This window comes from Aquarana catesbeiana, linkage group LG04 (assembly GCF_042186555.1).
Source record: "Aquarana catesbeiana isolate 2022-GZ linkage group LG04, ASM4218655v1, whole genome shotgun sequence".
NCBI lineage: Eukaryota > Metazoa > Chordata > Amphibia > Anura > Ranidae > Aquarana > Aquarana catesbeiana.
In genome coordinates this window covers 210,834,454-210,861,791 of record NC_133327.1, presented here as the reverse complement: position 1 = coordinate 210,861,791, position 27,338 = coordinate 210,834,454, and the positions used below count along the sequence as shown (strand labels likewise).

The window sequence follows — 27,338 nt, the reverse complement described above, 5'->3', positions numbered from 1 at the left end:
CCCATTACCATTTCACACAGGGGGGGCCGGGAACTGGGGGTCCCCATGTTAAAGGGGGCTTCCAGATTCCAATACGCCCCCCGCCCGTATACCCCCATAACCACTGGGCAAGGGTTGTGGGGATAAGGTCCTTGTCCCCATCAACATGGGGACATCCTCCCCATGTTGAGGGCATGTGGCCTGGTATGGTTCGGGGGGGCGCTCTTTCATCCCCCCCTCTTTTTCTGTGGCCTGCCAGGTTACGTGCTTGGATAAGGGTCTGGTATGGATTTTGAGGGGACTCCCACGCCATTTTTTTTTACATTTTGGCGCGGGGTTCCCCTTAATATCCATACCAGACCTGAAGGGCCTGGTATGGAATTTGGGGGGACCCCCACTTATTTTTTTTTTTAATTTTGGTTCAGGGTTCCCCTTAATATTCATACCAGACCCAAAGGGCCTGGTAATGCGCTGTGGGGGAACCACCATTTTTTTCAATGACTTTTATGAGTATTGCAGAGACCCAACAATTCATTATAGCTGCCGGCACTACCGCTAGTACTTTATAGCAAAGGTTGTAGATCGACAGGTAACTGTAAGGTTGTGCCACATCCTAAATTGAATATATAAAGAAAAAGAAATTCCCCTAGTGGTGGATTTTAAAGGCAAATGTAAAAAGGCGTAAAGGGAGTATGTGTAATATAAACAGTAATTTATTAATTGAAAAGGTAGTAAAAACACAAAGCAAAAATATAACAATAATTATAAGGAATGCGAATCATATACTTATACACAGATACAGTGTTGATACCAATATTCTTACACCCGGCGCGTTTCGGAGTTACTTAGCCTCCTTCCTCGGGGGTGGGTATAGGTTTACAGAAATTTCTATATTAGAGACAATGTATTAACGAAAGATGGTAAGCATGTAGGTATACATAAACATCAGAACGTTTACATGCTAGACTTTTCATTTTATTTTCAATTACATTAACACAGTGTAGGCTGACTTGGCATTCCAAAACAGTTAAAAACAAAGGCACTGACATTGTCTGTCTATCCAGCGTATTCCCGATTACGGTAGATGGAAGTTCACTATCATATTATCAATGCTGTTACTTCATGTGCAACAGTAAAAATTTTTAACGTATGGATGTAAGTAAGCGGTATTCTCTTCAGAAAATGAAGAGGAAAAAGCCCAAAGAAAAGGGCGTGGAAAGGTATATAAAACCTGGAGCTCCACTGAGGCCGAGGGCGGGTCCTGCAAAGAAAAACGTAATGGTGCAAATGTATAGTGACCGAACGTTTTAATCATATAATGTAGATGAACAAAGTTAGATAAGATATTTATAAGGTAAGTAACCCATACCTGATAATGGCTCAGTAGATGGCTCAAAGGGGTACGTAATAGATAACTGATAGTGGCTTGGTGAATATGTCTTGGATAGCTGAAGGTAGTAGCGAAACAAGAAAGGTATGAGGGTACGGTTAATTGGATAAGCAGACTCTTCAACTATATATTATTTAGAGCCGAAACATTACAATGTGTCAGTATCTAAAAAAACTAGTGAAGTTTGAATGAAACTAAACTGTCATGAGTTAACTATAGTCATATAGTATGAAGACATGAAATGGTTTGTAATATGATTGGCTATAAAAATAAAATGTAACATGAATTTTTAAATCAAATTGAGCCATTCAAAATAAACAGCACCAGACCATATAGCAGGTCTGAGTGCAAGGAGTGATTATTAAACTATGATCACAGTATAACCTACATTGAAAAGGTAGTCATAGGAGAGTAAAGTATTACTTACTTTTTAAACACAGAGAAATGGATGTCTGTTCAGGCCGGAATCATCCTGCAATCTGTAGCGGATGTCCGGCATGAACAGTTACTGAGTATATAAAGCCCTCCTCCCCCAATCAGCTGTTGATGGAACAAGCAACAGCTGATCGCCTGGGACGGAGGAGGGGCGGGCACGCCGTGAATGGCCCCCCGGGTGGAGTAATAGCCGCTGCGTCCACAGTGCGCATGTGCAAGCATCCGCGTGGGGACGCGGCCATGCCTACTCTACCCGCCGACACGTTCAGCTTCCCCGGCGGAGTGCTCATGTCCGCTGGGGTCGCAAGATGGAGGCCAGTGTAAGATGGAAAATACACTGTAGCCTCACAGAATGCCGCCACGGGTTTTATTTTTTCAAAAAAAATGTTTTCTTTATTTAGATCTCTTTTTATGGTCTGTTCTGACTGGCTTAAATAGCCAATCATATTACAAACCATTTCAAGTCTTCATACTATATGACTATAGTTAACTCATGACAGTTTAGTTTCATTCAAACTTCACTAGTTTTTTTAGATACTGACACATTGTAATGTTTCGGCTCTAAATAATATATAGTTGAAGTGTCTGCTTATCCAATTAACCGTACCCTCATACCTTTCTTGTTTCGCTACTAGGGATGACCCGAACACCCGCCGGTTCGGTTTGCACCAGAACCTACGAACGGACCGAAAATTTGCACGAACGTTAGAACCCCACTGACGTCTATGTGACTCGAATGTTCGAAATCAAAAGTGCTAATTTTAAAGGCTAATTTGCATGGTATTGTCCTAAAAAGGGTTTGGGGACCCGGGTCCTGCCCCAGGGGACATGTATCAATGCAAAAGAAACTTTTAAAAAACGGCCGTTTTTTCGGGAGCAGTGATTTTAATGATGCTTAAAGTAAAAAAAAAAAAAAAGTGAAATATTCCTTTAAATATCGTACCTCGGGGGTGTCTATAGTATGCCTGTAAAGTGGCGCGTGTTTCCCGTGTTTAAAACAGTCCCTGCACAAAATGTCATTTTTAAAGGAAAAAATCTCATTTAAAACTGCTTGCGGGTTTAATGTAATGTCGGGTCCTGGCAATATGGATGAAAATCAGTGAGACAAACGGCATGGGTACCCCCCAATCCATTACCAGGCCCTTTGGGTCTTGTATGGATATTAAGGGGAACCCAGCACCCAAATTAAAATAAGGAAAGGTGTGGGGCCACCAGGCCCTATATACTCAGAACAGCAGTATACAGGCGGTGCAAACAAGACAGGGACTGTAGGTTTGTTGTTAAGTAGAATCTGTTTGTAATTTTGAACGGGTACATTTTTAACATGTTTAGCTCCAGCCAAAAAATCTTTTTTAAGCTTTTTGGAAAACATAGGGAAGGGTTATCACCCCTGTGACATTTGTTTTGCTGTCTGTCCTACTCTTCAGAAGATTTCACCTCACTTTTTGTCCCAATGACAAATGTTTTTTTGAAAATTTGGTGTTTTTTGTGGAACAAGGATTGGAAAGCATCAGTGGAAAGGGGAAATGTTTTTCCCATATTAACTCTTACAGGAGAGAATTTCCCTTCCTAGGGGTAGATTTCATCTCACTTCCTGTTGTCTCCTTCCGTTTGCAAGTAGGAGTCGTTTGTAAGTTAGATGTTTGAAAGTAGGGGCCTGCCCTATATACTCAGCAGAAATTTGGGCCTTAGGTGTTGTTGTGGCCACAACACTGTAAGTCCTCACAGGGCCCTGCTGTGAAATATTAGATCAAGAATTGTAATTACATGCCCCTGTTGAACAGGGGCAGAAAAATTGGGCCTTTGGTGGTGGTGGTGGTGCTGGTGCCACAACATTGTAAGTCCTCACTCGCTCTTGGTGGGCGCAGAAATGGGCCCTGCTGTGAAATATTAAATCAAGAATTGTAATTACATGCCCCTGTTGAACAAGGGCAGAAAAATTGGGCCTTTGGTGGTGGTGGTGGTGCTGGTGCCACAACACTGTAAGTCCTCACTCGCCCTTGGTGGGTGCAGAAATGGGCCCTGCTGTGAAATATTAGATCAAGAATTGTAATTACATGCCCCTGTTGAAGGGGGGCTGAAAAATTAGGCCTTAGGCACTGGTGCTGGTGCCACAACACTGCAACCCCTCACAGACACTCTAGTTGGAACGCAGGAACGAGCCCTGCTGCAAAGTATTGCATCAAAAATTGTAATTACACGCCCCTGTTAAACAGGGGCTGAAAAATTAGGCCTTAGGCACTGGTGGTGGCGCCCAGAACCAAAAATGTTCTTACAAGCTATCAGCGTGACCATTGAAGAGGATAATTACTCAGGGATAGTCACTCAGCATCAGCAAAGGCAGTCTTTGAAGGGATCAGAGATTTAAAAAAAAATTATTTGGTTACATCAGCATCAGGTGCTTGGTAGCTGGTGGTGATCCAAGACTGATTCATTTTTATGAAGGTCAGTCGATCGACCGAGTCGGTGGACAGACGCACCCTGTGATTGGTTACAAAGCCTCCAGCAGCACTGAATGTGCGTTCCGAAAGAACGTTGGATGCAGGACAGGCCAGTAGCTCAATTGCATACTGTGCAAGCTCTGGCCAGTGATCCATCCTCAAGACCCAGTAACCCAGAGGATTTTCGGTGGGAAAGGTGTCCAAGTCAGATCTTGCCCCTAGGTAATCCTGCACCATGTAAAACAGACGCTGGCGATGGTTGCTGGAACCGATCATACCTTGGGGCTGCGGACCAAAAAATTGTCTGAACGCATCGGTCAGACGGCCACCTTCTCCACCGCTCCTTCTTTGACTGACCGAAGCCTCAGCAACACGTTGTCCAGAAACAGGAGTTTTTAACCTCCCAGTCTCTGGTAACGCGTTGCACAGACCTTTCTGCAAGGCCTCCCGAAGATGTTTCATCCTCTGCTCCCTCTGCGATGGCAAGATAAGGTCCGCAACCTTACCCTTGTAACGTGGATCAAGGAGGGTTGCCAGCCAGTATTGGTCCTTCTCCTTGATACCACGAATACGAGGATCCTTACGCAGGCTTTGCAGGATCAGGGAGGCCATGCAGCGTAGGTTTGCTGAGGCATTCGGTCCGGAGTCCTCTGGGTCACTAAGGACGACATGGTCCGCAGCCACCTCCTCCCAGCCACGTACAAGTCCATGTGTTTCTTGGGACTGATCCCTTAAAGACTGCTGCTGATGCTGAGTGCCAGGCTCCACCTCCATACTGACACAATCTTCCTCCTCCTCCTCCTCATCCTCTTCCTGTGTGATCGGCAGGCACGCAGGAACACTGTCTGGATAAAGGGGGCCTTGAGAGCTAAGGAAGTCCTCCTCTTTCTGCCTCTGTTCTGCCTCAAGTGCCCTGTCCATTATTCCACACAGCGTGTGCTCCAATAGGTGGACAAGGGGGACAGTGCCACTGATGCATGCACTGTCACTGCTCACCATCCTCGTGGCCTCCTCAAATGGTGACAGGACAGTGCATGAATCCCTGATCATGGCCCACTGGCGTGGGGAAAAAAAAACAAGCTCCCCTGACCCTGTCCTGGTGCCATAGTCGCACAGGTACTCATTGATGGCCCTCTGCTGCGTGTGCAGCCGCTGCAGCATGGCCAACGTTGAGCTCCACCTGGTGGGCATGTCACAGATTAGGCGGTTCTTGGGCAGGTTAAACTCCTTTTGGAGGTCCGCCAGCTGAGCACTGGCATTATATGACCGGCGGAAATGCACACAGACTTTCCTGGCCTGCCTCAGGACATCCTGTAAGCCTGGGTACCTGCCCAAGAACCGCTGCACCACCAAGTTAAGGATGTGAGCCAAACAAGGCACATGGGTCATTTGTCCCTGTCGGAGGGCAGAGAGGAGGTTGGTGCCATTGTTGCAAACCACCATTCCTGCCTTAAGTTGGCGTGGCGTCAACCACCTCTGAACCTGCCCCTGCAGAGCTGACAGAACCTCTGCCCCAGTGTGGCTCCTGTCCCCCAAGCATACCAGCTCAAGCACCGCATGGCAACTTTTGGCCTGCGTACTTGCGTAGCCCCTTGAACGGCTACGGAGCACCGCTGGTTCCGAGGACAAAGCACAGGAAGAGGCCATGGAGGAAGAAGAAGAGGAGGGGGTGGAGGAGAGAGGTGTGTCACAATCATTAGCATTTTGGAGGCGTGGTGGCGGAACAACCTCCAACACTACTGCACCTTGTCCTGCATCCTTCCCAGCTGCCAGCAGAGTCACCCAATGCACCGTGAAACTTAGGTAACGTCCCTGTCCATGCCTGCTGGACCATGAGTCAGCGGTAATATGCACCTTACCGCTGACCGCCCTGTCCAGCGAGGCATGGACATTGCCTTCCACATGCCGGTAGAGAGCCGGAATCGCCTTCCGTGAGAAAAAGTGGCGTTTGGGTACCTGCCACTGAGGAACCGCACATTCCACAAACTCACGGAAGGGGGCAGAGTCTACCAACTGAAAAGGCAGCAGTTGAAGTGCTAGCAATTTTGCCAAGCTAGCATTCAACCGCTGGGCATGTGGATGGCTGGGAGCAAACTTCTTTCGGCGGTGTAGCAGCTGGGGCAGGGAAATTTGCTTGGTACAATCTGACGTCAGTGTACCAAAAGCAGATTGCTCACAAGTACTTGGCTGTGACACACCTAATTTTACACCTTCATTCCTCTCAGTGCAGGTCTCAGAGAGGACTGAAGGTATAGTGGGGTTGGAGATCTCAGCAGATGAGGAGCAAGGAGAGGTCCTCTTTGTTCTTTGGTGTGGGTCTTTTAGATACGCTTGCCAACTAACTGCATGGCAGGTCAGCATATGACTGGTCAAGCATGTGGTACCCAAGCGGGAGATGTTTTGGCCACGCGAGATACGCTTGAGACATATGTTGCAAATAGCAGCGGTGCGATCTGATGCACTCATCTCAAAAAAGGCCCACACCAAAGAACTTTTTGAATAACGCGCAGAGACTGCAGTGCCCTGCACATGTGGAGCTTTGGGGTGTGATGCAGTTAATGTGCTGCCCTTAGACTGGCCCCTGGAGGGCATCCTGCCTCGTTGGTGATGTGCCGCCTCCTCCTCCTCCTCTCTCCTATCAGGCACCCATGATGAGTCAGTGACCTCATCATCCCCTCCCTCCTCATCACTGGAGCAAACCTGGCAGTATGCTGCAGCAGGGGGAGCATGACTGCCAGATTGCTGTCCTTCTTGGGCACCCCTTCTGTCTGTGCTCATGTTACTGCCTTCATCGAGCTCAGTATCATCATCAGAGCCTTCCAAACGCTGGGCATCCTCCTGGAGCATGTACCCAACACTGTGGTCAAACAGTTCAAGGGACTCCTCAGGAGGACATGGTGGGGCTAGGGAAGGAGTCACTGATGACATTGAGCCGAGGGAAGAGGCCGCTGCTTTGCCAGACAAAGTACCCTGGGCATGGGTGAGAGAGGATGAGGAGGATGAGGATGGCTTGGTCATCCAGCTGCCGAAAAAAAGGCCAAGCGTGTCCCACGGCCACGTGCTGATGAGGATGCACCGTCTCCACGACCAGCACTAGACCCTCTCTTATTGGCTTGTGACTGTCTGCCTCTCCTTCTTGGCCTTCCAGACATACTAATGGCCTGTAGCTGCACTAAGCTGGGATATATATATATATATATATATATATATATATATATATATATATATATATATATATGTATGTACTGATACTGCAGCTAGCAAAATCAACTGCCTGCCTGTAGTATGAGAACACCACCAACCTTCTACAGGTAGCTTTAGCTGAACATTGTGCAGAGCTTCCAAAAAACTAACTTGTATCTTTTTTAGCTGCCTGCGGTAGTGATAGGATCAGGAAAACACCACCAACCTTCTACAGGTAGCTTTAGCTGAACACTGTGCAGAGCTCCCCAAAAAATAACTTGTAGGTTTAGCTGAACACTGTGAGGAGGACGCACCACACTAACTTGTAGTTTTAGCTGAACACTGTGAGCAGGACGCACTGCACTAACTTGTAGTTTTAGCTGAACACTGTGAGCAGGATGCACTGCACTAACTTGTAGTTTTAACTGAACACTGTGAGCAGGATGCACTGCACTAACTTGTAGCTTTAGATGAACACTGTGCAGAGGTCTCACTACACTAACTTGTAGTTTTAGCTGAACACTGTGAGCAGGACGCACTGCACTAACTTGTAGTTTTAGCTGAACACTGTGAGCAGGACGCACTGCACTAACTTGTAGTTTTAGCTGAACACTGTGAGCAGGACGCACCGCACTAACTTGTAGTTTTAGCTGAACACTGTGAGCAGGACGCACCGCACTAACTTGTAGTTTTAGCTAAACACTGTGAGCAGGACGCACCGCACTAACTTGTAGTTTTAGCTGAACACTGTGAGCAGGACGCACCGCACTAACTTGTAGTTTTAGCTGAATACAGTGTATATATATATGCAACACCTGGGATGCATATATATATATACACAATACACTGTAAGTGCAGCTAACTCACTGATTGTCCTGCCTAATCTATCTAACTCAAATGAAATGACACTGTCTCTCTGTCTATCTATCTCTCTTTCAATGCCGGAACACACACTACACAGGGCCGCCGTGTAGGCGGCCTTATATAGTGTGGGGCGTGTTCTAAACCCCCTGAGCCATAATTGGCCAAAGCCACCCTGGCTTTGGCCAGTTACAGCTCTCTCTACTGACGGCGCTGTGATTGGCCAAGCATGCGGGTCATAGTGCATGCTTGGCCAATCATCAGCCAGCAATGCACTGCGATGCCGCAGTGAATTATGGGCCGTGATGCGCCACATGAATTTGGCGCAAACGGCCCATATCGTTTGCAATTCGGCGAACGGCAAACAGACGATGTTCGAGTCGAACATGGGTTCGACTCGAACACGAAGCTCATCCCTATTCGCTACTACCTTCAGCTATCCAAGACATATTCACAGTTATCTATTACGTACCCCTTTGAGCCATCTACTGAGCCATTATCAGGTATGGGTTACTTACCTTATAAATATCTTATCTAACTTTGTTCATCTACATTATATGATTAAAACGGTCGGTCACTATACATTTGCATCATTACGTTTTTCTTTGCAGGACTCGCCCTCGGCCTCAGTGGAGCTCCAGGTTTTATATACCTTTCCACGCCCTTTTCTTTGGGCTTTTTCCTCTTCATTTTCTGAAGAGAATACCACTTACTTACATCCATACGTTAAAAATTTTTACTGTTGCACATGAAGTAACAGCATTGATAATATGATAATGAACTTCCATCTACCGTAAACGGGAATACGCTGGATAGACAGACAATATCAGTGCCTTTGTTTTTAACTGTTTTGGAATGCCAAGTCAGCCTACACAGTGTTAATGTAAGTGAAAATAAAATGAAAAGTCTAGCATATAAACGTTCTTATGTTTATGTATACCTATATGCTTACCATCTTTGGTTAATACATTGTCTCTAATATAGAAATTTCTGTAAACCTATACCCACCCCCGAGGAAGGAGGCTAAGTAACTCCAAAACGCGTTGGGTGTAAGAATATTGGTATCAACACTGTATCTGTGTATAAGTATATGATTCGCATTCCTTATAATTATTGTTATATTTTTGCTTTGTGTTTTTACTACGTTTTCAATTAATAAATTACTGTTTATATTACACATACTCCCTTTACGCCTTTTTACATGTGCCTTTAAAATCCACCACTAGGGGAATTTCTTTTTCTTTATATACCGCTAGTACTTTAGTATGCCTGTAAAGTGGCGCATGTTTCCCGTGTTTACAACAGTCCGAGAGCAAAATGACATTTCTAAAGGAAAAAAAGTCATTTAAAAATACTAGCGGTAGCCCTCACATGCCCTCAACATGGGGAGGATGTCCCCATGTTGATGGGGACAAGGGCCTCATCCCCACAACCCTTGCCCGTTGGTTGTGGGGGTATGTGGGCGGGGGGCTTATCGGAATCTGGAAGCCCCCTTTAACAAGGGGACCCCCAGATCCCGCCCCCCCATGTGAAATGGTAATGGGGTACAAATGTACCCCTACCATTTCACAAAAAAGTGTCCAAAATTTAAAAAAAGACAAGAGACAGTTTTTGACAATTCCTTTATTAATGTCTTCTTCTTTCCCCGCTTCTTCTTCCATTTTCTTCTGGTCTTCATTCAGTTTTCTTCCTCCATCTTGTTTTTCCCCCGCTTCTTCCTCTTCTTCCTCTGATTCTCTGCTTCTTCTTTCGGTATTCTCGTCCGCATCTTCCTCCGGCTTCTTCTTCCCCGCTTCGTTCTTCGGACGATCCGCATCCATGGGAGGTTCCCGCTGTGTGATGCTTCTGTTCTGACAGTTCTTATATAACTGAGGGCGGGGCCACCCGGTGACCCCACCCCCCTCTGACGTACGGGGACTTCCCTATGGTTTTCCCTGTGGTGTCATAGGGGGGCGGGGTTACACGTTACGTAACTGGGTGACCAAATTTATAAAATATGTTAAAATAGTAAATATTATTTAATTAACGGTAATTGTGCTAAATTTTTAGTGACAGGATGCCGCAAAACAAATTATTTAAAGACTTTTGCACTGTGCTATTAAAAATATCTATCCACTACTGGTGCCATATGCAGCTTCATGAACAATGACAACAGTAACACGCCTATTCAGCTGTAAATTCCTACTAATTTAACTGCTTTTGTTAAATTGAAGATATGGATGCCAGTACAGTAATAGGCTTATACCACAAAGATATGCTTCATGTAATTCACGTTCAGCAAATATGTCAGTGCATGTTAGGCTAAGTAAGAAAAGTGAATGTTTTAAAAGATACTAAACTAACCAAAAGCAAGTTATATGATCATCCATATATTGTGTATATATATAGATATATATATATATATCTATATATAGATAGATATATATCTATCTATATATAGATATATATATATATCTATATATAGACATACAGTGGGGACAGAAAGTATTCAGACCCCCTTACATTTTTCACTCTTTGCTATATTGCAGCCATTTGCTAAAATCATTTAAGTTCATTTTTTTTTCCTCTTTAATGTACACACAGTGCCCCATATTGATAGAAAAACACAGAATTGTTGACATTTTTGCAGATTTATTAAAAAAGAAAAACTGAAATATCACATGGTCCTAAGTATTCAGATCCTTTGCTCAGTATTTAGTAGAAGCACCCTTTTGCTCTAATACAGCCATGAGTCTTTTTGGGAAAGATGCAACAAGTTTTTCACACCTGGATTTGGGGATCCTCTGCCATTCCTCCTTTCAGATTCTCTCCAGTTCTGTCAGGTTGGATGGTAAACATTGGTGGACAGCCATTTTTAGGTCTCTCCAGAGATGCTAAATTGGGTTTAAGTCATCAATGGCTGGGCCATTCAAGAACAGCCATGGAGTTGTTGTGAAGCCACTCCTTTGTTATTTTAGCTGTGTGCTCAGGGTCATTGTCTTGTTGGAAGGTAAACCTTCAGCCCAATCTGAGGATATCCCTGTACTTGGCCGCATTCATCTTTCCCTTTATTGCAACCAGTCATCCTGTCCCTGCAGCTGAAAAACACCCCCACAGCATGATGCTGCCATCACCATGCTTCACTGTTGGGACTGTATTGGACAGGTGCTGAGCAGTGCCTGGTTTTCTCCACATATACCGCTTAGAATTAAGGCCAAAAAGTTCTATCTTGGTCTCATCAAACCAGAGAAACTTATTTCTCACCATCTTGGAGTCCTTCAGGTATTTTTTTAGCAAACTCCATGTGGGCTTTCATGTGTCTTACACTGAGGAGAGGCTTCCGTCAGGCCACTCTGCCACAAAGCCTCGACTGGTGGAGGGCTGCAGTGATGGTTGACTTTCTACAACTTTCTCCCATCTCCATCTCTGGAGCTCAGCCACAGTGATCTTTGGGTTCTTCTTTACCTCTCTCGCCAAGGATCTTCTCCCCCGATAGCTCAGCTCTAGGAAGGGTTCTGGTCATCCCAAACATCTTTCATTTAAGGATTATGGAGGCCACTGTGCTATTAGGAACCTTAAGTGCAGCAGAAATTTTTTTGTAACCTTGGCCAGATCTGTGCCTTGCCACAATTCTGTCTCTGAGCTCTTCCGGCAGTTCCTTTGACCTCATGATTCTCATTTGCTCTGACATGCACTGTGAGCTGAAGGTCTTATATAGACAGGTGTGTGGCTTTCCTAATCAGTATAATGAAACACAGCTGGACTCAAATGAAGGTATATAACCAACTCAATGATGATCAGAAGAAATGGACAGCACCTAAGTTAAATATATGAGTGTCACAGCAAAGGGTCTGAATACTTGGGACTATATAATATTTCAGTTTTTCTTTTTTAATAAATCTGCAAAAATGTCAACAATTCCGTGTTTTTCTGTCAATATGGGGTGCTGTGTGTACATTAACGAGGAAAAAAAAATTACTTAAATGATTTTAGCAAATGGCTGCAATATAACAAAGAGTGAAAAATTTAAGGGGGTCTGAATAATTTCCGCCCCCACTGTATATATATATATATATATATATATATATATATATATATATATATATATATATATATATATACAGTGTTTATATATATATATATATATATATATATATATTATATATATATATGTATATTATATATATATATATATATATATATATATATACAGTGTTTATATATATATATATTATATATATATATATATATATGTATATATATATATATATATATATATATATATATATATATATATATATTTATATTTATTTATTTATATATATATACACATATATAGATAGCTATATATATATATATATGCTTGTTGTCTTATCAAAGATCTGATTAAGAGAGGTTTCCTCTATTGAACAATAGGCATTATTGAGTATTAAGCCAGGTACACACTATTAAGCCCCGTACACACAATCAGGAAATTGCATGAAAAAGGCTGATTTCGGAGCGATCGTACAATAATCTGATCGTTAGTACAGAGTTTTCGAGAGCCGATCAGAACAGTTCATCCGATACTATCCGATCGTACATGCAAAACATTTTTGTATGATGCCAAATCAAACGATTTTCATTTAATCAATACAGCCGTCATTTGAAAATGCAATACAAATGCATTACAACACATGACATCACTTCCGAATTTTTATTCTGTCGTACGAGAATTTTTGCGACTTTAGTAAGCATCAGATTCGATCTGAGATTATTATGCAAAAAAAACAGACGGTCATTTGTCCGATAATCTCATTGTGTGTATCGGGCATTAGTTGTGATTTGAAAAAATAAAAACTGTCAGCTCCGGTCGGAGCCGCTGTACTAACCATGCAGAGTTAGTTCAGTGATCTCCCCCGCTGAGCTGTTGTGTTCTGACAGGGGACAACCCCCCCCACCAGAACATTCCGGACAGCACTCTCTGCCATTGGCTGAGAGCGCTGATCGGGAGTCAGTCGGATGCTGGTTTTCCAGCATGATCATCCAACAGAAGCCGACATACACATGGGCTGAATGTCGGACGTTTTTTTTTAACCGGCCATTGTCTCACAACATTTGGCCCGTGGGTACCCGGCTTTAGTCTACTAGCTCCCAAATGGGCTTTGGAAGTAGAATTTTCAAACCAGATATTCATATTGTACATTTTGGTGATTGATTTACTAAAGTAGATAAAGTGAAAAAAACATAAATTGTGGCAATATTGTCAATGATGTCATGAGTATCCCTGCCCCTTTGTATTCATGAAGCAGTGGAGCGGGGCAGCCCTCGACTGAACCTTATTGGCCTGGCAATGACTGTTGCCTTGCTCATCCATATTGGATGGGGGCATTCTCAGTGGGGACACAAACAAAAAAGAAAGATTTAGGCTGATTTTTAGGCCAGACTGTGACTTTAAAGCAAACCTAAAAAAAAAAAAAAAAATACTTATAACACTATTCGATCAGTAGATTGACTGCTCTGGAACAGGACTGGCCATGGATGGAATTTTAATCCATTTATGGCCATCTTAAGAGCTATGCTATGCAGTTTCATGCTACCCTGACATTGCTGTGAAGAGTTTATGTTTGTGCAGCTTTTCTAATCTGTTTTGTATAATTCTGTAGTGTTTTCATCCTCTTGGCCATCCTACTGTTTTTGTCTTTGCACCTGATTAATAAACTGCAAGTTACAATTAAGGCTGGTACACACGGGCCGAATATCGGCTGGTATCGGCTGGTTCAACAGAAACCGGCCAACATTTGGCCAGTATGTACATCAGCCTGTCCAACAGAAAAATGTAAATATATTTTATTGGGATTTTAAGTCATAGACCAACACAAAGTGGCACATACTTGTGAAGTGGAAGGAAATGAAAAATGGTTTTCAACATTTTTTACAAATAAATACCGTATTTATCGGCGTATAACACGCACAGGGGTATAACACGTACATTCATTTTAAGAGGGAAGTTTCAGGAAAAAATCTTACATTTTAAATAAGGAACTTTGAAACAAAATAAGGGTCAGTGCCCATCTGCAGGCTTACCTGTGCCATCAATGCAGCCTGATTAATGCCCATCTGCAGCCTCACCATTGCCATCAATGCAGCCTGATCAATGCCCATCTGCAGCCTCACCATTGCCATCAATACAGCAGCCTCACCATTGCCATCAATGCAGCAGCCTCACCATTGCCATCAATGCAGCAGCTTCCCCAATGCCTTTAATGCAGTAACCTCACCAATGCCTTCAATATAGTAGCCTCACCATCAATGCAGTAACCTCACTATTGCCATCAATGCAGCAGCCTCACCAATGCCTACAATGCAGCAGCCTCACCATTGCCTTCAATGCAGCAGCCTCACCATTGCCATCAGTGCTGTCTGATCGATGCCCATCTGCAGCCTAGAGGGGATGGGGGGGGGGCGGGGCGAGCACCGACAGATTACATACAGTGAGAATCTCCTATGATAGACAGAACAGTGGTCCAATGGCGGCCCAGGAGACGGGACTTCCTATTACAGAGGACGCCAAGTAAACAGGAGATTCTCACTGTATGTAATCTGATGGCGCTCGTCCCGCTCCCTCCCTGTCCCCTCCGAGGCAGCTAAAATTGAAGTATTGGCGTATAACACTCACACACTATTTGCACCTGGTTTTCTTGGTGAAAAAGTGAGTGTTATATGCCAATAAATACAGTATCTGAAAAGTGTGGTGTGCATTTGTAATCAGCCCCCCTGTGTCAATACCACCTTTCGCTGCAATTACAGCTGTAAGCCTTTTTGGGGATGTCTCTACCAGCTTTGCACATCTAGAGAGTGACATTTTTGCCCATTCTTCTTTGCAAAATAGCTCAAGCTCTGTCAGATTGGATGGAGAGCATCTGTGAACAGCAATATTCAAGTCTTGCCACAGATTCTCAATTGAATTTAGGTCTGGACTTTAACTGGGTCATTCTAACACATGAAAATGCTTTGATCTTCTAAACCAGGGATATACATTTAGGGGACCTCCAGCTGTTGCAAAACTACAAGTCCCATCATGTATCTGCCTCTGGGTGTCATGCTTGTGGCTGTCAGAGTCTTGTTATGCCTCATGGGTAGTTCTGCAACAGCTTGAGGTCCGCTAATTGCATATCCCTGTTCTAATCCATTCCATTGTAGCTCTGGTTGTATGTTTAGGGTCGTTGTCCTATTGGAAGGTGAACCAGTCTCGAGTCTCTTGCACACTCTAACATGTTTTCTTCTAAGATTGCCCTGTATTTGGCACCATCCATCTTCCCATCAACTCTGACCAGCTTCCCTGCCCCTGCTGAAGAAAAGCATCCTCACAACACGATGCTGTCACCACCATGTTACACGGTGGGGATGGTATGTTTAAGGTGATGTGCAGTGTTAGTTTTCCGCCACACATAACGTTTTCCTTTTAGGCCAAAAAGTTCAATTTTGGTCTCATCTGACTGGAGCACCTTCTTCTACATGTTTGCTGTGTTCCCCACATGACTTCTCGCAAACTGCAAGAGGAATTTCTTATGGTTTCCTTTCAACAATAGCTTTATTCTTTCCACTCTTCCAAAGGCCAGATTTGTGGAGTACACGACTAAAAGTTGTCCAGTGGATAGATTCTCTCACCTGAGTTGTGGCTCTCTGCAGCTCCTCCAGAGTTACCATGGGCCTCTTGGCAGCTTCTCTGATTAATGCTCTCCTTGCCCGGCCTGTCATTTTAGGTGGCTGGCCATGTCTTGGTAGATTTGCAGTTGTGCCATACTCTTTCCATTTTCTGATGATGGATTGAACAGTGCTCTGTGAGATGTTCAAAGCTTGGGATTTTTTTTTATAACCCAACCCTGCTTTAAACTTCTCCACAACTTTATCCCTGACCTGTCTGATGTGTTCCTTGGTCTTCATGGTGCTGTTTGTTCACTAAGGTTCTCTAACAAACCTCTGAGGGCTTCACAGAACAGCTGTATTTACACTGAAATTAAATTACACACTGGTGGACTCTATTTACTAATTAGGTGACTTCTGAATGCAATTGGTTCTACTAGATTTTAATTAGGGGTATCAGGGTAAAGGGGCTGAATACAAATGTACGCCACACTTTTCACATATTTATTTCAAAAAAACTTTGAAAACCATTTATCATTTTCGTTCCACTTCTCAATTATGTGCCACTTTGTGTTGGTCTATCACATAAAAAAAAACCCAATAAAATACATTTACGTTTTGGTTGTAACATGACAAAATTTGGAAAATTTCAAGGGGGCTGAATACTTTTTCAAGGCACTGTACTGTAACATATCCAGTGGTACCCAGACAATTGAATGTGTGACAAAAAAGACCACAAAAACATAATATACTTCAAACCATATCCTGAAGTAGCTGACCCAGAGGGGAGGAGAGCCAACTGCCTCAAATCCCATCACATGTAACAGGGTATCGTTTGTGTTCATGTCACCTTCTTGAGATGTAGAATGTCACTGATAGTTTTCAACTAGGGATGAGCCGAACACCCCCCTGTTCGGTTCGCACCAGAACATGCGAACAGGAAAAAAGTTTGTTCGAACACGCGAACACCGTTAAAGTCTATGGGACACGAACATGAATAAACAAAAGTGATAATTTTAAAGGCTTATATGCAAGTTATTGTCATAAAAAGTGTTTGGGGACCTGGGTCCTGCCCCAGGGGACATGGATCAATGCAAAAAAAAGTTTTAAAAACGGCCGTTTTTTCAGGAGCAGTGATTTTAATAATGCTTAAAGTCAAACAATAAAAGTGTAATATTCCTTTAAATTTCGTACCTGGGGGGTGTCTATAGTATGCCTGTAAAGGGGCGCATGTTTCCTGTGTTTAGAACAGTCTGACAGCAAAATGACATTTTAAAGGAAAAAACTCATTTAAAACTACCCGCGGCTATTGCATTGCCGACAATACACATAGAAGTTCATTGATAAAAACGGCATGGGAATTCCCCAAAGGGGAACCCCGAACCAAAATTAAAAAAAAAAATGACGTGGGAGTCCTCCTAAATTCCATACCAGGCCCTTCAGGTCTGGTATGGATATTAAGGGGAACCCCGGCCAAAATTAAAAAAAAAAATGACGTGGGGTTCCCCCTAAATTCCATACCAGACCCTTCAGGTCTGGTATGGATTTTAAGGGGAACCCCGCGCCAAAAAAAAAAAAACGGCGTGGGGTCCCCCCAAAAATCCATACCAGACCCTTATCCGAGCACGCAACCTGGCAGGCCGCAGGAAAAGAGGGGGGGATGAGAGTGTGGCCCCCCCTCCCTCCTGAACCTTACCAGGCCACATGCCCTCAACATTGGGAGGGTGCTTTGGGGTAGCCCCCCAAAACACCTTGTCCCCATGTTGATGAGGACAAGGGCCTCATCCCCACAACCCTGGCCGGTGGTTGTGGGGGTCTGCGGGCGGGGGGCTTATCGGAATCTGGAAGCCCCCTTTAACAAGGTGACCCCCAGATCCCGGCCCCCCCCCTGTGTGAAATGGTAAGGGGGTACATAAGTACCCCTACCATTTCACGAAAAAAGTGTCAAAAATGTTAAAAATGACAAGAGACAGTTTTTGACAATTCCTTTATTTAAATGCTTCTTCTTTCTTCTATCTTCCTTCATCTTCTGGTTCTTCTGGTTCTTCTGGCTCTTCTGGTTCTTCCTCCGGCGTTCTCGTCCAGCATCTCCTCCGCGGCGTCTTCTATCTTCTTCTCCTCGGGCCGATCCGCACCCATGGCATGGGGGGGAGGCTCCCGCTCTTCTCTTCTTCTTTTCTTCTCTTCTTCATTTTCTTCTCCGGGCCGCTCCGCAATCCATGCTGGCATGGAGGGAGGCTCCCGCTGTGTGACGGCGCTCCTCGTCTGACAGTTCTTAAATAACGGGGGGGGGCGGGGCCACCCGGTGACCCCGCCCCACTCTGACGCACGGTGACTTGACGGGACTTCCCTGTGACGTCACGGGGAATGCCACAGGGAAGTCCCGTCATGTCCCGTGCGTCAGAGGGGGGCGGGGTCACCGGGTGGCCCCGCCCCCCGTTATTTAAGAACTGTCAGACGAGGAGCGCCGTCACACAGCGGGAGCCTCCCTCCATGCCAGCATGGATTGCGGAGCGGCCCGGAGAAGAAAATGAAGAAGAGAAGAAGAGAAGAAAAGAAGAAGAGAAGAGCGGGAGCCTCCCCCCCATGCCATGGGTGCGGAGCGGCCCGAGGAGAAGAAGATAGAAGACGCCGCGGAGGAGATGCTGGACGAGAACGCCGGAGGAAGAACCAGAAGAGCCAGAAGAACCAGAAGAACCAGAAGATGAAGGAAGATAAAAGAAAGAAGAAGCATTTAAATAAAGGAATTGTCAAAAACTGTCTCTTGTCATTTTTAACATTTTTGACACTTTTTTCGTGAAATGGTAGGGGTACATAAGTACCCCCTTACCATTTCACACAGGGGGGGGCCGGGATCTGGGGGTCACCTTGTTAAAGGGGGCTTCCAGATTCCGATAAGCCCCCCGCCCGCAGACCCCCACAACCACCGGCCAGGGTTGTGGGGATGAGGCCCTTGTCCTCATCAACATGGGGACAAGGTGTTTTGGGGGGCTACCCCAAAGCACCCTCCCAATGTTGAGGGCATGTGGCCTGGTATGGTTCAGGAGGGAGGGGGGGCCGCACTCTCGTCCCCCCCTCTTTTCCTGCGGCCTGCCAGGTTGCGTGCTCGGATAAGGGTCTGGTATGGATTTTTGGGGGGACCCCACGCCGTTTTTTTTTTTTTTTTTTTGGCGCGGGGTTCCCCTTAAAATCCATACCAGACCTGAAGGGTCTGGTATGGAATTTAGGGGGAACCCCACGTCATTTTTTTTTAAATTTTGGCCGGGGTTCCCCTTAATATCCATATCAGACCTGAAGGGCCTGGTATGGAATTTAGGGGGACTCCCACGTCGTTTTTTTTTTTTAATTTTGGTTAGGGGTTCCCCTTTGGGGAATTCCCATGCCGTTTTTATCAATGAACTTCTATGTGTATTGTCGGCAATGCAATAGCCGCGGGTAGTTTTAAATGAGTTTTTTCCTTCAAAATGTCATTTTGCTGTCAGACTGTTCTAAACACAGGAAACATGCGCCCCTTTACAGGCATACTATAGACACCCCCCAGGTACGAAATTTAAAGGGATATTACACTTTTATTGATTGACTTTAAGCATTATTAAAATCACTGCTCCTGAAAAAACGGCCGTTTTTAAAACTTTTTTTTTGCATTGATCCATGTCCCCTGGGGCAGGACCCAGGTCCCCAAACACTTTTTATGACAATAACTTGCATATTAGCCTTTAAAATTAGCACTTTTGATTTCTCCCATAGACTTTTAAAGGGTGTTCCGCGGCATTCGAATTTGCCGCGAACACCCCAAATTGTTCGCTGTTCGGCGAACTTGCGAACAGCCAATGTTCGAGTCGAACATGAGTTCGACTCGAACTCGAAGCTCATCCCTATTTTCAACCAGAGAGCTATTGTATGAGAACGGGGCTGTCTCCAGGTCCTAGTTATTAGGTATGTAAAAAGTATTATAGAGAATAAGATCTTAGTATAGCAATTAAGGCTAAAGTTATTAAGGATTCCAAGTGAATATGATTTGGGGTGTAGCCCTACTGGGGAGCCCATATGATCATGCAAAAAGTTTGCAAACTGCTTCCAGTAATCCATAATAGACTTACAATAAAGTGTCTGTTGGGGCCTATTGACTCTTAGGACATAACAGGCTATGATGCATAGCCCCCAACTGTCCCTAATTTTCGAGGGACTGTCCCTTATTTGGAACAAATTCCCTCTGTCCCTCTTTCCTACTCATTTGTCCCTCATTTTGGTCTGGTCTATATAGTTGTATATAAAATGCACTATTTATCTGTCAAAAAGTGTTTCCCAGTGCTAAACCTTTCATCCAATTTTTAAATTGCTGCATTTGCACATTTCAAAAGCCAGTATAAAAGAATAGTAGAGGTAAAAAAAAAAAGAAATAAGCACATGTGGGTTTAACCAATCTTTTTTATTGTATAATTCTACTTTAGGTGGCGTGGCAGGGGGTGTGCCATATGCCTACATACTTTTGTTAATGGGTGTTTCTTGTTCCCATCTCAAAAAGTTGGGAAGTATATTTTGCTAGAAGTATGAGTTTAAGTAGGCTCAATGAAGAACGTATTGTTGAATAATCTTATTTAAGGCCTTAAGGAGTATCAACCTAAGGTCTGAAAGGCCCTCATCCCAATTATCAACATCAATCAAACTTCTAACTCCGAAATCATCTTTTGTAGTAAATGCAAAACAAGGAGCCTTTAATATAAACATTAGAGAGGGGTGAACTCAAATGGGCCCCATAGACAGGGATATCTGAAAGGGTATCCATATTTAAACCAAATTGTACACGCGCTGCGCTTATCAAAATAAAAATGTGAGAAATTTCCACTAAAATATTAATAAAGTGATATTGTGCATAACATACAAAATATACAAAATTTTTAACACTATACATTAATGTGCAATAAACTTCAGTGAATGAATAAATAGGTAAAAGTGCTCCAATCAGCCTGTGTATTGCAAATATTCCACAAAGCTTGTGCAATTTTCAAACATTAATAGATAATTCAAAACAAACATCCATGCGATTTAGTGTTGCATCCATGCATTTCAGTGCTGCCTCTATGCAATATGGTGTTAGTGCAATGTTCAAACAATAAAAAGTTAAAAATACAAAAAAATGCATCCATGCGATTTGGTGTTGCATCCATGTGATTCTATGCAATTCAGTGCTGTGTTGCTGTGCAATGATCAAATTAACAGTCCACAGATCTTCCACAATCCATTCATGTGTTATTGTGAACACAAACTAAAGTGCTGTGTGCTCATACAAGTGCTCCCCCCCAGGTGATAGCCCCTCACCTTAGGGCGTGCGACCTTGCAATTAAGCTTGGTCAGAATGCGCCTTAGAACCTCTATGGGGGTGATCAAAATCATCAGGGGGTTATCAAAATCACCCCCTGATGAAGATACGAAATACCCCTTGTATCGAACACGCGTAGGGGAAGGGGACAGGATGGAATGTTATACATACAACCTGTTGGGACAGATTAGCACGCCACCCCATACCGGCCGCTGTTGCCCGTTCGTTTCTGCTGTTTTAGTGTGGCGCCCTTAAGCGCCTTGTTACTGTGAGTATCCATTGCGGGATTAGTTTATGATTTTAATAAATTTGGTACATACTGCACCATGAAGTCCTTTTTGTGTTGATATATTGAGGTACAAACAGGACTGCTGTGAGGAACAGAGGCACCAGTGCAAATCTATCCAGGACCCTGCATATAACATCGAACCCAGAGAGGTTCTAAGGCGAATTCTGACCAAGCTTAATTGCAAGGTCACACGCCTTAAGGTGAGGGGCTATCACCTGGGGGGGCACTTGTATGAGCACACAGCACTTTAGTTTGTGTTCACAATAAAACATGAATGGATTGTGGAAGATCTGTGGACTGTTAATTTGATCATTGCACAGCAACACAGCACTGAATTGCATAGAATCACATGGATGCAACACCAAATCGCATGGATGCATTTTTTTGTATTTTTAACTTTATATTGTTTGAACATTGCACTAACACCATACTGCATAGATGCAGCACTGAAATGCATGGATGCAACACTAAATCGGACTGTTAATTTGATCATTGCACAGCAACACAGCACTGAATTGCATAGAATCAAATGGATGCAGCACCAAATCGCATGGATGCTTTTTTTGTATTTTTTAACTTTTTATTGTTTGAACATTGCACAAACACCATATTGCATAGATGCAGCACTGAAATGCATGGATGCAACACTAAATCGCATGGATGTTTGTTTTGAATTATCTATTAATGTTTGAAAATTGCACAAGCTTTGTGGAATATTTGCAATACACAGGCTGATTGGAGCACTTTTACCTATTTATTCATTCATTGAAGTTTATTGCACATTAATGTATAGTATTAATAGATTTTGTATATTTTGTATGTTAAGCACAATATAACTTTATTAATACTTTAGTGGAAATTTCTCACATTTTTATTTTGATAAGCGCAGCGCGTGTACAATTTGGTTTAACTATTTCGCATGGTTATGAGACATGCATAACGTTAGCAGCTGATCATGCAAAGATACACTATTTTGGAGACCAGATTTGGTCAATTACCTGGAGGCTCACAGGACTACAAATTAGCATTCAGGGTATCCATATTAGTGCTTAAAGCGGTGGTAAACCGCACACTTAAAAACAAAATGGCGGGGATTTGAACCATTTTTGACCGGCCTAAGTCCAAGGCATCTGGGAACTTCGCCACTTCCTATAATCTGGAAAGGTACACAAGTTCACTTGTCATTGTGTGGAGAATGTATGATAGTTGGAAAGCTATGTAATATAAAGTAGAGTACTGCAAAATCCAAAGGTTGTTCGAGCATTGATCAGGTTACCTTATGACTGTCCTTGCCCCACACAAATGGTTTAATAGTGATTCCATGATTTTAAAGTATTTAAGGGGCATGTATACCAGTGAGTGCCAAAGGATGTAAAAAAAAGTTAGACGGGAGAATAATTTTTATTAGATTTGCTTGACCCATAACCCCCCCAGGGGTAGTTTCCACCATATTTGTATTTTAGATTTGATGTATAATAAGGGGCAGGTAGTCTGTTACGTGCTTTAAATTGTCTGCGTAGCCCCACAGTGTTAATGTGTGCACCTCAACTCAGTTCTTGTATATCTGAAAGATTATGCAGAATGGTGGACTATGGTTTAACCTCCAGGGCAAACAGCAGAGAATTAGGTGGAAAGCCCTGGTGTGTACCTCTAGATAAAAGAAAAGGGTCTAAGGTCCACCTGTTGAAACTAATGTGAGACATCTGTCCAAAAGCTATGATTCAGAGCCAGCTGAAAAATTAAGGGCTAACCCAAACCTTTGCAGGCCTTCCAGAGGAAGTTTTGCTTCACTCAGTCAAATGCCTTGGCTATGTCTAGGCTATCCACTACACACTTAATCGTGTGTGGATTACAAATTAATAAATTGATGGCTGGTATTTAGGATGGTATTATTGGAAATAGTTGTAGGAGTAGAAGAAGTAAAGTAAACTATATTTATGGCTTTGATTGTTGTTGCTAACAGCAGTGAAGCTAAAAAAAATATAACATTATGCATGTGTATTTTCTGTGTTCATTTACATAAATCTTATTTTTAATACCACTGGCATCTTCTACTACAAAAAAAGTGTATGAAGAGCCTATACAGGATTACCATGATTGTACATTGGAATGAAGATACGGGCCAGTGCCCTTCAATTACTCATTAATTATCCAGAGATGTGTTAAATGTGTAATATATTAACAGGTATACTGGCTATTACAACTTTGCAAACAACTATTCCATCTATGAGATTGGAAAAATAACTGAATCCTTTACACCTTTTTTATTGTTTCAGATGGGGAAGAAACGAAAATTTAGTTCTCTGGAAATATCCTTAATTGTTCTGTTTATTTTGGTTACAATAATAGCGATAGTCCTTATTGTGCTTTTTGCTACAAAAACACCTGGACTCAAGGATACAGGTAAGAGACTGTCTTCAAAAGAATGTCCATTATATATGTAAGCTAATAACCGTTATGCAAAGTAACCTTTATTTAAAGTTGCTAAGTATTTCTTAGCTTGCTGTGCATACTGTATTTGCCCTTTTAATCCCAAACTGCAGCTCTTCACGTGTCTTTAACTGGCCCTTAGGGCACTATTCCTCCTACTGATACCACTGATGGGGCACTATTACTCTCACCGATACCAAAGATGGGTCTCTTTTCCTTCCATTGACATCAACAATGGGGAATTATTCCTTCTTCCACTAATCACAGGAACTAAATCTAAATCTTTGTTACAAAGTTCCCCTGTTCTTTATGCTTACATGTTATTGAAGAGATGATTTTTTTTTTTTTTTTTAATATAGTATAGGGGAATAAGGAAAAGTTATGTTCAGTCTAAATACCTAACCATGTGCAAATGTAATTCCAAAATAAAAACGGGATTTTTAATTGTACGTTCTTGGATGATTAAAGTATTTGCAATTTTTTCTTCACTAATCTAAGTAGACATTCCCTTAATATAATCATTACTTTTAATAATTTTTAATAAATCATTCCCATGTATTTTTATTTTGTAACTTTCACTTTTTAAATATTTGCTGCATTGTATAGAAAGATTTAAAGTCTAGAAAGCAGAAACGCCTATTGTTTGAGGAGCTCTATAATCTGGTTAAAGAACACTGCAAATAACTCTGATTATAGTAGGCCTTTCATAAACACATTCATTTTGAAACATGTGATAACATGCGATAATTGCTTCTTGGCCTTTTGGTTTGGATCAAGTGTAGTAAATGTTCTTATCAGTTTTCAGGAACAAAACGCTAGTTCCCTTCACTAATTTTGGGAACTGGTTAGTAATTCCTGATGTAATAAGGTGGGTATGGTGGGAAGGCTCTTTTCCTCCCATGTTGAATCTGGCCTGGTTTACCAGGCTTGTCCCACGTTAAAGGCAAAGCTTTACCTAAGTAATAATGCCTTTCTGGTAGGGATGGGTATTTTGCCTGGGACTAGAGGTATTGTTATACTGGCCAGAAGGCTAGCCATTGTCTTGCACTTTGGCACCCAAAGCACTTACCCTTTTAATTTTTGCACTTTTTGCACAGCACTGTGTACAATGACTCACCCCTGATTAGTAAGGCGTAGGTCCTCAGTCTTGCCCTGAAAGTCTTGGGAGGGAGGACACATGGTCAGGTTCTCCCCCTCCCTTGGGGTTTCTTTTTGGGGAAGCCAAACCTAGTACGTAGGTGGACCTTGCCTTGACAGGTCCCCACAAAATGGGGTCTTCCTGCTTTTAGCCAGGTGGACCACAAGTGCCCCAGTTCCTGTCAGGAGTCTTGTGCCTCGAGGTATCATGGCCAGGGTCCTTTTTCTTAGGAGAGGGACGAAGTGTACACCCTGTGCACTTTTTTGTGCACTTCACTTTTTAGTGTGCTCACTTTCTTTGCACCTGGTGTTAGCTTCGAGTGTTTGCACCGCACTGTGGAGCTTGAAAATGAGCAGTTACCTTCAGTAAAAAGTGCCCCAGGACAGATTACCTTCAGAGAAAATTAAATAGGTATATCCAGAGATAAAGGAAAGGAAATTATAAGAAAATATCTGCTTTTCTTGTAAAACTCATACTTTGTTTTCCTCTTCCTGTCTCCCAATTTTACCTACTTGTACTTAAGAGTGATAGACAGCCTCACTCACAAATTGGGAAACTTAGAAACCATATGGGGCTTGCATTTTACAGGAAAAGTCCCAAACAACCCAAAGTGATATATTCCTTCTTAGAAGATCTTGGCTGTGTGGCCCCATGGAGCTTGGGTCTTATTCTTCCCAACATGTCTGAAAAAAACTTTATTCATTCCTATGGATAGGACTATCTATTATGAATCTTAACAGTGGATAGCCTCTCCACAGGAATTAATAGTGATTCTTTCATGGAAAAACGCTAATGTGGGAAAGAGGCCAGAACAAGAAGAGAAGGACCAAAAGACATCCTTTAATTGAATCAGAGGACCAGTAAATCACATGACTGCTGTGCGCTACTTTCCAAGGTGAACAGTGTCAGTGTAAATACTTGCCGCCTTATCTTTATATAGCACAAAACAGATTGAAATACTCTCTACATTTCCAACAGCTATACAGTTATGTTATCTCTTTTCCTATTAATGTCAAATGTATGTGGTAGGACATGCTAGAATGTGTTATTTTATTGAATCTGAACTACGCACACCTCTCCTTTTGTCTCAGTGTTACTATGCATGCTGTTAGCGTATGTCCTGTGGGTATTCAAAATACTATAACATATAGAATGTCAAAAGTAATGAGAAGCTTTCCTTTTTTTTCCATCATAGATTGAAATTATGGATGCAACATTTTTGCGTATTATTCTACAATTTCTTTGAAAGATAAATCTTTTTCATTGAAAAAGTAGGTACAATGTTCATATAAGGGCGCTCTGAGCGTCAGGACCAAGCAGATAATGTCTATGTTTGAACGAAGGGTGCGGTGATGGTGGTGGATCTTCAGCACTTAGGGCTGCACTCACAAAGAGGAACAATCTCTAATACAAACAGACAAAAAGAAAGGTGCCTCTAAGTGCAGAATTAAAAGCTTTTTTAATATCCCCCAAAGAGATTAAAAACACTTACAGGATCTGAGGAAGAGAAGAGTATATTATTCATTCATAATGAAGGTGGTTCGGCATCAGGGAGGTCCCCAGCTACTCCTTTAGCACTTGCCCCTGTTTAGGCATGTCCTACTTTTAACACTATATATGTACTGTTTTGTAACCCCCCCTTCACAAAACGTAGTATGTTTATATTCCTTACATGTATGTATTTTATCGCTTATGAATTAAAAACTGTATGATGTAATGCCAGTGTCTGATCACGCGCCTTCCATCCTTTCCTCTCACACTATCTTCTTCAGACCACCCCGGGTCAGTCCAGGCAGCGGGACATTCATGACCACTCTCTTCAGTTCTGGCCATCATAACAACACTACGTACCCATACTAACAACGCCCTTACGAGCGCAGGAGTTAATCTTTTTTGTATACAATTTGCATCTCTCTCTCTCTCCCTGACCTTTCTCTCTCTCTCTGACCTCTCTCTCCCTCCCTGAATGCTCTCTCTCCCCCTGACCTCTCTCTCTCGTTCTCTCTCCCTGACCTCTCTCTCTACCTGACCTCTCTCTCCCTGACCTCTCTCTCTCCCTGACCTCTCTCTCTCTCGCTCCCTTTCCCTGACCTCTCTCTCTCCCTTATCTCTCTCTCTCGCTCCCTCTCCCTGACCTCTCTCTCTCCCTGACCTCTCTCTCTCGCTCTCTCTCCCTGACCTCTCTCCCTGACCTCTCTCTGCCGCCTCTCTCTCTGACCCTCCCTCCCTGACCCCCCCTCGCTCACTCTTTTTCTCTCTCTGCCCCC

The 27,338-nt window shown here is 43.1% G+C and overlaps 1 protein-coding gene and 1 pseudogene across 2 annotated transcripts in view; both read left to right on the top strand.

The window, feature by feature from the left end:
* Positions 1–27,338, top strand: part of SI (sucrase-isomaltase) — a 470,126-nt gene that overhangs the window by 26,357 nt on the left and 416,431 nt on the right. For both annotated transcript variants that reach the window (XM_073626135.1, XM_073626133.1), the window contains one exon: positions 23,780–23,906. In XM_073626135.1, coding sequence (XP_073482236.1) covers positions 23,780–23,906 — 127 coding nt within the window. Of the gene's footprint in view, positions 1–23,779; positions 23,907–27,338 lie in introns of those variants that run through there.
* On the top strand, positions 24,680–24,886 carry LOC141141977 (U2 spliceosomal RNA; annotated as a pseudogene).